The sequence below is a fragment of the Equus przewalskii genome, chromosome 32 (assembly GCF_037783145.1).
Source record: "Equus przewalskii isolate Varuska chromosome 32, EquPr2, whole genome shotgun sequence".
Classification (NCBI taxonomy): domain Eukaryota; kingdom Metazoa; phylum Chordata; class Mammalia; order Perissodactyla; family Equidae; genus Equus; species Equus przewalskii.
The window spans coordinates 17,221,175-17,234,737 of record NC_091862.1 but is presented as its reverse complement, the minus strand read 5'-3'; the positions used below and the strand labels follow the sequence as shown (position 1 = coordinate 17,234,737).

At 38.8% G+C, this 13,563-nt stretch overlaps 1 protein-coding gene across 2 annotated transcripts in view; it reads right to left on the bottom strand.

Annotated features, from left to right (window-relative positions):
• PPIL4 (peptidylprolyl isomerase like 4) overlaps positions 1-12,516 on the bottom strand; it is a 35,156-nt gene extending 22,640 nt beyond the window's left edge. For both annotated transcript variants that reach the window (XR_011535642.1, XM_008516653.2), the window contains exons 1-7: positions 12,335-12,516; positions 7,522-7,589; positions 7,371-7,435; positions 6,758-6,875; positions 5,974-6,116; positions 5,094-5,190; positions 4,261-4,377 (exon numbers count right to left, since the gene is read on the bottom strand). Coding sequence is in view for 1 of the 2 variants with exons in the window: in XM_008516653.2 (XP_008514875.1) it covers positions 4,261-4,377; positions 5,094-5,190; positions 5,974-6,116; positions 6,758-6,875; positions 7,371-7,435; positions 7,522-7,589; positions 12,335-12,404 (678 nt within the window). In the remaining variant the exon portion in view is untranslated. The remainder of the gene's footprint in view (positions 1-4,260; positions 4,378-5,093; positions 5,191-5,973; positions 6,117-6,757; positions 6,876-7,370; positions 7,436-7,521; positions 7,590-12,334) is intronic.
• Positions 12,517-13,563: the final 1,047 nt, after the last annotated feature.

Genomic DNA, 13,563 nt, shown 5'->3' with positions numbered 1-13,563 from the left:
GAATTCAAAAAGCTCAAATAACTAACTTGCCCAAGGCCACACAGTAGTAAACAACAGAGGTGGGATTGGAAACTGGCTTCAAAGCCCCAATTTTATCACCAATTTTTCATTTTTCAAGTATCTGATATATTAAAAAAAGAATTTATGTAAAATACATCTAAGTTATGAAGCATGAAAATAAAAAACACCCACGATGTCACCAATTGGCTTAAGAACTAAAATGTCCCCTCATCCCACTATCCCTCTGTCTCTCTCACCAGAAATAACAAATATCCTACCTTTGGGCTTTCCTTTTTAGCCATTTCCTTCCATATCTTTAGAGTGTTACCACATAGATGTGCATCCCTAAGCAATATATTGTTTAGTTCTGCTTGTTTGTAAACTTTTGAAAAATATTATCATACTGAATGTAGTCTTCTGTGATTTGTAACACCCAATTCTTTCCACATTATTATTCAATACAGAAAAGCAACAGTTCCTGCATAATGTTTCCAGCTTTTTACTCTATCACCTACTTCAGCCAAACTGAAGTAAACTTCACAGTCAACTAGTGCACCGAGTAAAGCACACGGCTTCCTACTAAAGAACTAGAGACAGCGACAGTGAGAGAAAACCACGATGACGGTACTGGTGTCACTGTGGGAAAACTTTATTTCCCATGGGCCTTTAGAGGTGGAAACAATATTCCTTTACACTTATGTTCGAAAACTCTCAGAGATGATTTCTGGTAAGATTATCATACAAAGTATCTCCTCTTGGATAAACACGCTGGGAAAAAAAAAAGAAATCTTGAAAATCAGAAATATTAAGAAGCAACAGTGCCATTAAGAGCTGCTCAGTGTTTCTGAAGCCTATCAAAAGACAATAACCTATGTCCAATAAGCAATATTACAACACATAGGGAAAGACCAAATCAGTAAAAATCCCTAAAAGCACCTACAATGGTAGAAACACTGCATCTAAAGGAAGCACAAATGAGAAAAAAAGCTGAGTTAAAAAAGAACTTGCTATACTACTTGTCAAAGATAACCTTAAAATACTACAGGGAAACTTAAAATACTCCTAACTGCTATAAGGTTCAAAACACTAGTTGATAATGCAAAACACAAGTTGAATTATCATTATATTACACAGAAATAAAGCAAAAGAAATGGATGTTCTTAGAAAACAGAAGATGAAACCTGTTAATAGTGAGAATCCAAAGGACACAGGATCACCTATCAGAATGGCTAAAATCCAAAACGCTGACACCACCAAATGCTGACAAGGATGAAGAACAACAGGAACTCATTCATTGCTGGTGGGAATGCAAAATGTTGGAAGACAATTTGGTAGTTTCTTACAAAGCCAAACCATACAATCCAGCAACTGTACTCCTAGGTATTTTGCTCAAGTAAGTTAAAAACCTATGTCCACACAAAAATCTGTACACAAATGTTTACGGCAACTTTATTCATACTTGTCAAAACTTGGAAGCAACCAAGATTCTTTTTAATAGGTGAATGAACAAACTGTGGTACATCTGTACAATGGAATATTATCTAGCAATCAAAAGACATGAGCTATCAAGCCACAAAAAGACGAGCAACATTAAATGCATATTGTTAAGTGAAAGAAACCAATGTGAAAAGGCTACATACTGTATGATTCCAACCAAATGACACTCTGGAAAAGGTAAAACTATACAGACAACTAAAAAAGATCAGTGGTTGCCAGGGGTTAGGGGAGGGAGGGTATTACGGACAGGTGGAGCACAGAAGATTTTGGGGGCAGTGAAACTATTCTACACGATACTGTAATGGTGGATACATGGCATTTGTCAAAATCCACAGGAAGAACACCACAAAGAGTGAATACTAATGTAAATTATGAACTTTAGTTAATAATAATGTATCCATATTGGCTCATCAATTGGAAACAATGTATCACACTAATGCAAGATGTTAATTAAAAAGAGAAAGTGTTGTGGAGGGGGCAGGAGGTACACAGGAACTCTCTACTTCCCGTTCAATTTTGCTGTAAACCTAAAACTGCTCTTAAAAAAGAGTCTACTTATGGGGCTGGCCCCATGGCCGAGTGGTTAAGTTCGAGCGCTCCGCTGCAGGCGGCCCAGTATTTCGTTGGTTGGAATCCTGGGCGCAGACATGGCACTGCTCATCAGACCACGCTGAGGCAGCGTCCCACATGCCACAACTAGAAGGGCCCACAATGAAGAGTATACAACTATGTACCAGGGGGCTTTGGGGACAAAAAGGAAAAAAAAATAGTCTACTTATTAAAAACAAAACAAACATGGAATCCATGAGTCCATAGTGATGATGAATCACTAAGTAGAGAATAAAGGAAGGCTCTTCCTTACAAGAACGCAGGCTGAGAAGCGTGGGAGGAGTGGTAGAGTTGGAAAATCACCATCTTGCAGGCATCAGAGTCAAGACTGGTTCCGAAAGAACCATGAACAGCTGAGAAATCTAGAGGGACGGTCTGATAAGGAATAAAATATATGAAAGGTCTCAAAGTGTCTTGCTACAGATTGCTTATTAGTTGCAAGGGGATAACAGAAAGTAGGCAATGGATTACCAGGCAGTGGATTACCTTGACCAAGTGACCAAAACAACCACTTTTTAATGTGGGGCAGCTGGCTATTGTATACCTCCAGATGTGACATCTGAGGAGGATGCATCAGTGATGTAGCATTCCAGCTGTGGGTGCATAACCTGAATCCACTCACGAGGCAACAGTAGATAAGCCTAAACTGAAGAACATTCTATAGAATAAATGACCTGTATTCCACAAAAATGTTAATGTCACGAAAAATAGAGACAGGTTAAGGAATTCTCCCAGATCAAAGAGACTAGAGAAACGTGACAAATAAACGCAAAGGCAATCAATCAAGAGCTAGGTTCTAGACTGGGGGGGCGGGTAGGGGGGAAGCTATAAAAGATATTGAAATAACTAGCAAAATTGGAATATGGATGTAATTTCCATCAGTTTTAGATTTCCTGTTTTGGTAACTGTACTGTGACTACGTAGAGTAATGCTGTTGCTCTAGGAAATGCACCCTGATCTAAGAGGCAAAGAAGAAAGATGTCTGCAACTTAATTTCAAACGGTCCAGAGAACACGTGTGTGCATGTGCACGTATAATCAGAGACAGAGAGAGGGAAAGAGAAGAGAAGGAGAGGTGACAGGGAGGAGAGAGAAAGAGAGAGAGAGAGAGCGACTGATGAAGCAGATGTGGCAAAACGTTAAAAACTGGTGAATCTAGGTAAAAGGTATATAGAAGTTCTCTGCACTATTTTGTAATTTTTCCATAAATTTTTTTATTATCAGAAAGTAAAAAGTTTAAAAAACAAGTTAATCCATTTTCTTCTGGCATAAACTTCCTGTACTTTTGCTGTTGAAAATTCTGATGATAATCTAATGTTCTTTCCCTACTAAGTCATTTACTTGTTCTCTTTTAAGTCCAGTAATTTTCTTAGAATTTGTCTTGGTGTTGGTTGTTTTGCATCAATATTGTCAGATACACAGTGTGCTCATTAAAAGGCGCATTTTCATTTTTTTTTAATTCAGTAAAGTTTTCTGAAACTATAGTTTTTAATATTTGTTCCTTCAGACTGGTGATACTAACATAAATTTTAAAACAGACCAGGGATCTGAAAGCTCTACTATACAAAATAATTATAATAATAAAAACTTGATTATTATCCATCCAAATATTTATTGACGGTGTACTGTGTGAAAGGTATCCTCATTCCACAAAGAAAAGAAATGGAAAAAATGCTTAGTAGGTCAACTAATAATCTACTGAATAACTGCTCCCCAAATGGCTTTATATCGTTAGTAATACAGAGGATGAGTGCTCAATTTCTACCCAGGTTTATTTTATCCTGTAACTACTATTCTGCTCTTTAATTTCAATACTTGAGTTGTACAAAGAATTATTCTTTAATATACATAAAATTCAGTCCAAGAAACATGCTTTAAAAATGAAACAAAAATAAACAATCAAAATCAAATTAACATTTGTAACTTGGATATCCACTTCCCATTTCTAAAAAAAGGCACTTGGCACTATATTGATAATGGAATCAAATTTGTTTACTTTCATGTATTATGTCATACAAAATTTAATCCAGAAAAGAACCCTCAGCTAAATTTTTAATATTTTAAGACTACTAGAAAGCCAGAAATAGATAAACTCACAATAAGTATGTACTAAATATATCGCTGAACAACTATGTGAACAAGATAATTATCTTACCATTTCTAGTAGAATAGCTTGAGTTTTGGCCTCTTTTTCTGCCTTTATTTCTTCTACTTCTTCAGCTGATCTTCCTTTGAAATCATCGATTTCTTCATCTGCTCCTATTCGACCACTCTGTAAGGCAGAAATTCACTCACATATATATACACATACGCGTATTTAAAGAACAGAAAAATCTGAGAAACATGGGAGACACATTATGCTTTATTCTTTGTTCCACCAAAATGTGTTTGAACACAAGTCACAAATGTGAAACAAACTTACAAACCTCTGAAAATCGATTTAAATTAATTCAATAATATTAGCCAGATTAGGTTTCTAATTTATTGTTAAATCAAAATAAACGTTTATAAACAAACTATCTGGTATTCAACTAAATGCTGAATCCAGAAGATAAATAATCTTAGAAATTAAGCACCAGATCCCAACTATAAAGATAAATTCAGCTTTGAGGAAGCCTCATAAGCAGAAATTTATATCTTAAAATATCTGATGGAAAAGTCTGCATTATTCCACAGAAATTACTGGACTCCCGAGTACCCCCAGGTGAAAAGTTCCCTCACAAGATGACAATTTAATTTAGCCTTAAAGCTAGACTCCCATCTAGAGTCAGAAGATAAGAAAAACATTTTCCCAAGGTGTTCATTTAAGCTTCCAGAGGTAAGGCCGTTTCGGTGGAACCAAAACTGAAGAAAGCCTATTAGGAAAATAAAAAGATAGCTAGAAAAATAACTATCTCCAGGGAAGAGAGAAAGAACTCTAAACTGTCCTCATATAATTGATCAACTGAAATATGCATGTACATTCAATCACCAGAGGACTCTACTTACATCTAGTTGTTCCCTTGTAGGTTCTGGTGATCGATCAGGAATTAATAAATCAGGAGGGTCATCAAATGGATCATCTAAAATCACTGTATGATTTATCCTAACAAAATAAATCCAAGTCAAATGTTACATTTATGTTATTTCAGAATTCATGTTTTACTTTTTATAAAGATTATAACAAGTGTCTTAAGTATTTCTAATGCCAAAAAAAATAAGCTGTTAAATTTTATAGCACAAAGATATTACTAGAGCATACTTTCACAATTAGTGTTACTGTTTTTCATTGTTTGATATTATACTTATTACTCTGCATTACTCTAAGATGTAAAATAGGGGCTGGCCCGGTGGCGCAGCGGTGAAGTTCGCACGTTCCGCTTCTCGGCGGCCCGGGTTTCACCGGTTTGGATCCTGGGTGCAGACATGGCACCACTTGGCAAGCCATGCTGTGGTAGGCGTCCCATGTATAAAGTAGAGAAAGATGGGGATGGATGTTAGCTCAGGGCCAGTCTTCCTCAGCAAAAAGAGGAGGATTAGCAGTAGTTAGCTCAGGGCTAATCTTACTCAAAAAATAAATAAATAAATAAGATGTAAAATACATATGTCTAAATCTTAGTACTTTTGCCACATTTCTTAATCTCCACTTTTTAAAAGAACTAAATTAAAGGATTAATAATTCTTCCCAACATATGCAGTAACAAATGGTTAGCATTGGTGTAAAAATACAAAAGTTCTTTTTTTAATCATAAGGATTCTTCTAATCTTGTATTACTTCACATTTTGGAATCATCCAAAAACCAATTCTACTCGTGCTATCACCACTACACGTCAAACATCACCGTATTAAAAGATTCTAGTACATTCAGATAGTAAATTGGAACCATACCTGATATCCTGATATGGTACAAAGTCCTTGTCAACAAAGGTCTCATTAATTTTCTTAATTATATCCATGCCTTCTGTCACCTCACCAAAAACTGTATGAACACCGTCAAGGTAATCTAGATTATCTCCTGTGGTGATAAGAAACTATATAGAAAGGTACAGAATAAACACAAATATATATACATACATATATATAATTCATACTGCAATCAGTTACAGAGTGACAAAAACACACAAAAGAAAGACTCTACCTTAACTGCATGGATTCTTACCCACTTGTTGCTGGCACTAAGTAAAATGTACAAAGCTTATACATAAAACATCAACACATACACAGATGCTCCCCTGACTGTTTAAAATATTAGACAAGCCAAGGTTCAGTTTCTTCACATGCAAACTGTGAGAAAAAAACACAACTACCCCAAATGGGGTTTTAGAGAGGATTAAACAAGGCAATGACTGAAAGACGCTGCACGTGACCTGTTCTGAAATAAGTCATAAACACAGAAAGCAAATGGGCTACAACATGAGCAGTGACAATCCATGGATGGCTGTAATGTTTTCTTCTTCATACTTTTGTGTATTTTTCAAATTCTTCACATAGACATGACTTACATTTAAGAGAACAAATTAATTTTTCTATATAGAAAAAACTGTGTAATTTTCTTCTTCTAACCAATATTTTTGACTGAAATTCTCTTACTGTATAGTTTAAAAAGATAACTTTATCGTATCCTTCCAGTCCTTCATTTCAAAGCAAAATATCTTCTCACTCATTTCCTAACCTGAGATCCATGCTGATCACTGCCATTGTTCACCATGGACACAGTGCCTTTCTTCTTATGCTTAATTCTTGGCACTTTTTCTGCCTCGAAAAAGCTTGCTTGATCACCATACAGTTGACTGAAAATACAAATAAGGTTATAAAATATAAGTACTCTCAACATGAAATATAGAAGTTCTAGTAATATAAAGGGTTACCATTTCTTTATAGAAATGCTGCTATGATTCAAAATATTCCTCTTTTTTTGCTACAGACATTTAAGGAACTTGGAAAAAATCTATATTTGAAACATATTTTAAAATGCAGATTGAAATATGGTAGTTAACATCATTAAGAGGCAATTCTATTTTACTCCTTTAAAAATAAAAGAACTAGGGCCGGCCCCGTGGCCGAGTGGTTGAGTTCGCGCGCACTGCTGGGGAGGCGCGGGGTTTGGCCGGTTGGGATCCTGGGCTCGGACATGGCACCACTCATCAAGTCATGGTGAGGTGGCATCCCACATGCCACAACTAGAAGGATCCACGACTGAGAATATATAACTATGTACCGGGGGGCTTTGGAGAGAAAAAGGAAATAAATTTAAAAATCTAAAAAAAAAAAATTAAAAAACTTACCCAAAAACAGACTCTCCTCCACGACCAGTCCCTGTAGGATCACCCGTTTGTATGATAAAATCCCTCTATAATATATAAGATACTTTGTTAATTCAGAATTGTGGCAGATGATTCCAATAACAAAGAAAAAGACTAACATCCACCAACTCACCTGTACATTGTGAATAAGGCAATAATTGTAATATTTTATTTTGCACAACTTCAGGAAATTCAAGCAGGCTGAAAGAAAGTAAATGCTAAATTTATCACAGTAGTTCACGAATATATTTTTAAGCAAGTAAAAGCAGTTAGTATAATTAATTTCTAAATTACCATACAAAAACTCCCCAAAATGGTCAAATGTCCAAAGCCATAAAGAAAAAGAAAAAAAGGTAGTGAGCCCAGAAAAAGGCAATAAAGTTTAAATTATCTTTTTATTCTCTTTTTCTTAGGATTTCTTGGGCCTCTGAGCTAATGCAGCAAACTGACACTTATCTGGGATAAACAATCATTTACTGATGGATTGATTTTGTAGGAGACAAAAAAGAAAAAGAGGATACCATAATGGGAAAGGATCTAGCAGAGTATCTGAAAATGAGTACAGATTCTATTAATTAGGGAAAACCAAATATCTGTGACGATTTTTTTTTTAATGATTAAATAGCACTTCACAAAAATCCATAAACTCATCATGTACCAGCTTTCTCACATAAATTCACTTACACACCCAATAAACAATGACTATCTTCTAGGTACTTGGCACTGCTGTCACAAATGCCATTAAACCATAGTCCCTTCCCTCAACAAGTCGATAATATACGTGTGGAGAGACATGTTAACCAGTTCTCAAGGCACCAAAATAGAAACCAGACAGACAGAAAGATACATAGGGCTGCCCCTGCCCTCAAGGAGCTCACACCAAACTAGGGTCCTCACCCTGAACACAAAGAGTTAGGGTACTGGGCATGACACCTTTGTGCCACTTAAATAAACCCCCTCAAGAGTTGAAAAAAGAGATTGTTTCTGGCTGGGGAAATTAGAAAACCCTGTGGAGGCTTAAGGTGAGCATTAAAAGAGTTGGAGTGGCAGCGAGTAGAGAGTGAACGTCTCAAGCTAGGAGGACATTATGAAAAAGTTTGGAAGTGGGAATTTAAATGCTTCTGGAGAGGTCCAAAAGACCAGGCTAAGTTGTGTAATACTCCAGTACTACAGAGGAACACTACAGAGGAACAGAGGATACAAAGGCTGGAGAGGTAAGATGGCCCCAAGCTAGGAGAGGGTCTTCAATACCAGGCTTTCGAGAATTTTTCTAGAAAAATGTATTTGTGGGCTTAAAGTTAAACATACAGGAGTAGTCTTTTAACTAGAAGGATCTAAGCAGTGATCACCAATGGCCGCCAAACTCTTTAGGTGAAAAGCTAATGGGAACACTATAACAGATACATCAGGTAGACAAGCCTGAACCCACGAGCAACTTTAATGTCACAAAAAGATCCAACCAGACACCAAGTGCCTCCTGAATGTGATGCAGCTGAAAGTACAAACGACCTCAGATGAAATACTCTTGTCAAAAACATTAAACCTGAACCTGATCAAGGCTCTAGATCTAAGTAGCAATTTATGAGAAAAAGAAGAGAGAGAAGAATGTATTAAAAGATACAACATGGATAAAATCAGTCAAATCCAAAATGAGAATTCTATAAATGATCCATATTATTTTTCAAAAAATTTTCAAGGAAAAAAGAGGGGAGAAGGGAGAACCTATAGATTAAAAGATATTTAAGAGATTTACCAACCAATATAATATATGGACTTTGGCAGTTTCTTACAAAACTAAACACACCCTTACCATACAATCTAACAATCATGATCAAAGGAGTTGAAAACATGCCCACACAAAAACTTGCACATGGATGTTTATGGCAGCTTTATTCATAATTACCAAAATTTGGCATCAGCCAAGATGTCCTTCAGTACGTGAACAGATAAATAAACTGTGGTACATCCAGAAAATGGAATATTATTCAATGATGAAAAGAAATGAGCTATCAAGCCATGAAAACATGTGGAGGAAACAAATGCCTTACTAAGTGAAAGAAGCCAATCTGAAAAGGCTACATACTGTATGACTGCAATATATAACATTCTGGAAAAGGCAAAACTATGGAGACAGTAAAAGATCACTGGTTACCAGAAATTAAGGGGTGGGAGGGATGAACAGGCAGAGCACAGGGGACTTTCAGGACAGTAAACCTACTTTGTATGATACTGTAATGGTGGATACATGTCATTATACATTTGTCCAAAACCACAGAATGTACAACAGGAATGTACCCTAATGTAAACCATGGACTTTAGGTGATGATGCTGTGTCAATGGAGATTGATCAAATGTACCAGCGTAGTGATAACTGTCAACATGTACAATGTCACTCAATACAAATGCACAACAAATGTACCACTCTGATGGGGGATACTGACAATGGGGGGAGGCTGTGCACATGTAGGGGTAGGGAGAGTATGGGAAATATCTGTACTTTCCCCTCAGTTTTGCTATGAACCTTAAACTGCTCTAAAAAAATAAAGTCTTAATCAAAAAAGGGGAGGGGGAGAATCTACAGATTAAAAGATATTTAAGAGATATACCAAATTATGTAATATATGACCCTTGTCTGGATCCTAATTTAAATTACCAAATATTTTTTAAATGTTTATGAGACATTAGGGAAATATGAAGGATACTAAGGAATTATTGCTAATTTTTTCAGATGTGATAATGATTTGTGGGGTATTTTTAAGTATCTTTTAGAGACACAAACTGAAGTAAGTGCAGAGTAAATAAATCCCAGATAAGGGATTTATTACAAAAAATCCAGCAGAGGCAGGGGTATAACTGAAACAAATCGGTTAAGTGTTGACAACTGTTAAATGAAGCTGGTCATCAGCACATGAGGGTTCATTTACATGATTCTTTCTACTTCTGTATAGGTTTCAAGTTTTCTATAATAAAAAGTAAAAAAAAAAGGGAAGAAAAATAAGGAAGAGAGAGAGGAAAGAAGGAAGGAAAATAAGTCTGATAAGCAGTTATGCATGTAAATAGATATCCACTCACAGGCTTACAAATATACACAAACAAGGTGGACTTCTGTTTTCAGTGTTCCAAACTCTCTTTGCAGAAACGCTGCTTGCCCATTCTGTCTGTGTTAATCAGGCGGCATAACCCTACCTCCCGTTTAGTTCCTCACAGCTCTGGAGACAGAGGCCCACTCATTTGCCAGGTGCTGCTCCACTGTGGAGACAGTGTCAAATCCAAGAGATGCAAAATACAATTCCTTATATCATCTTTTGAATCTGTAGATGCCGCCAACCTTAAAGCCAAGCTTACCCCAGTAACATGAGGCAATCAATTATTTTCTTGGTTTAAGCCAGTTCGAGTTGAGTTTCACTTGCACAAGGAGTCCTAATACAATGCATATATATGCTTTAGTCAATACAGTAAGCCCTTAGTGTGAGCCCTCAGAGTGGATCCATTGCACGAGGTGCTCAGGATACAGAGATAATTAAGGCACAGTCCCTGTTCTATTGGAGTTTACATTCTGGAGAGGAAACAAGACTTGCAAATAACTCCAGGACAATAACAAAGTATGTGTGTGTGATTTATAAAAAGACATGAAACAGAGCAGAAGAAACATATCTAACTCTGCTTAGGGAGGAAAGGAGAGCTTCAGCGAGGAGGTCGTGCTTATCTGAGTTTGAATAGTTAAGCAGGAAGTCTGCAGAAGGACAACAGTGGAGAGAAATGTGGGGCAGAGGCAACAGTATGAGAAAGGTATGGATGTAAGTGTCTGGGGTGGGGTGTAGCTGAGTATGGAAGAAAGTGTACTCTGGCAGGAGGCACTCACGGTATGGTATTGTAATTTGTTTCATCCTTTTTGGCAGACTCTGCATTCCACGGGAGGAGGACCCTGATCATAACTAATCTCTCCTGGCCTCCTGTTTCTCCCTACTCTGATACATTCTCCACACTATTGCCTATTATTCCTAAAACAGGTGTGCCATGCCTCAATCTGCTTTTCAAACCTTCAAAGACCCTGGTCATCAGTAGGGCACACAAGACTACTCACCATCTGACCCAACCTATATAACGTATACGACCAGACTCGCAGTCTGCCATTCCAAGTCACATCCCATTCCGTCAAGCCACGCCGAACTTCTTGCTGTTTCCAGAAAATTCCAAGCAAGCTGTTAAGTAAACACTTATTCCCGCTCATCTTTGAAAGAGCTAGCTCGTGTTCCACATTCTTCGCTTGCTTCCCTTCTCCCCGGCCCCAACCAGGAAGAATTACTCCCTCCTCTGGTTTCCATGGCAACTTACACACTCTTCTAACACAACACTCGAAAAGTGAAACGGGTTCCCGCGTTTGTTTCTCCCAATGGAAAATCAGACTCTCAAAGGCAAGACGCCTATCAGGGCCTGGCACCGAGTCTTGATTGCATAGCAGGCGATCGATGAGTGTTTGCCAGAGCTCGGTGCACGCCGCCAGACAGCCCCTCCTCCATCCAGGCGGGATGCCCACCTCGCTGCTCCAAGCACATCCTCCCTGCTTTCATCACGTCTTACTGATTACACACCAAGGAATACTAGTTGTGGTCCTCCCAGGAGTAAAGTGCAACAAGCAAGAAAAGCTACGGGAATTGTATATTCAACCTGCATCGCTCACACACTCACACACTCACACACACACACACACAGAGTCATTTAATGACAACAAGCACCCGCCACCCGAACGGCCAGCAGCAGATACCGGAGAAGGGCTGCTCCTCGCAAAAACTTTTCTAACCAAGGCCCGCGAATAAAACAGCCAGGTCGCGGGCACCGGCAGCCCCGAGCTGGAAGCGGTCGACGCCGGCGACTGGGCAGCGAAAGGGAGAGCGGGGAAGGGAGATGGCGGCCTCGGCAAGAGGCAAGAGGGGCCCGGGGCTCACCGCGCGGCCGCTCCTCCGTGTACAGGTCGATGACGACGTCGCCCAAAGTGGTCTCCAACAGGACCGCCATGGCGCCTGCTCCTCCCCCGCAACCAGCGCCGGGCTGACAGGCGCAGCTCCTAGACGTCGACGCCACGCGTCACGCTCGGCGCGACGCCTTTTTACATCATCCCTCCTGCGACACCGCCCTCTTCCGGGTTGCTTCGGCGGGCCGCCCTGGTTGGCGCCACGGCCCGCCCCGCTGTTGTGGGAGGTCGGGCGCGGCCCTTTTGAAAAATCCTCCTCCGCCCTGGGCGATGGCGCGGAAGCCTAGCGCTCGTTAGGGCATCTGTAAAGCGTTTGGTCTCCATCTCGAGCACGGAGAGGCCCTGTCTTTTTTTACTTTTTATTGAGTTTAATTTATTGAGGTCACGTTGGTTTATAACGTTATATAAATTTCAGGTGTATATCATTTTATTTTGACTTCCGCATCGACTGCATCATTTTCGCCACCAGAAGCCTAGTTGGGATCCTTCACCATACATATGTGCCTCCTTACTCCTTCCGCCCCTTCCCCTCTGTAACCAACAATCTGTTCTCCTATCTTATGTGCTTATCTTACACGTGTGAGTGAAGTCATGAAGTGCTTATCTTTCTCCCTGACTTATTTCGCTTAGCATAATACCCTCAAGCACAATCCATGCTGTCGCAAATGGCAAGATTTCATCTTTTTTTCAATAGTTGAGTAGTAGTCCATTGTGTATATACCACACCTTCTTTATCCATTCATCAGCTGGGGGCACTTGGGTTGCTTCAGTCCGGCTATTGCGAATAATGCTGCAATGAACGTAGGGATGCATAAACCTCTTTGAATCATTGATTTCATATTCTCTGGTTAAATATCCAGTAGTGGGATAGCTGGATTGTATGGTATTTCTATTTTCAATTTTTTGAGAAATCTCCATACTGTTTTCCATAGTGGCTGCACCAGTTTGCATTCCCACCAGCAGTGAATGAGTGTTTCCTTTTCCCCACAATGTCTCCAATGTTTGTTATTTTTTTCTTGGTGATTATAGCCATTCTAACAGGTGTAAGGTGATAGTTTAGTGTAGTTTTTGATTTGCATTTCCTTGATGATTAGTGATGTAGGACATCTTTTCTTGTGCCTGTTGGCCATCTATATATCTTCTTTGGACAAATGTTCATATCATCTGCCCATTTTTGATCAGGTTGTTTGGTTTTTTGATATT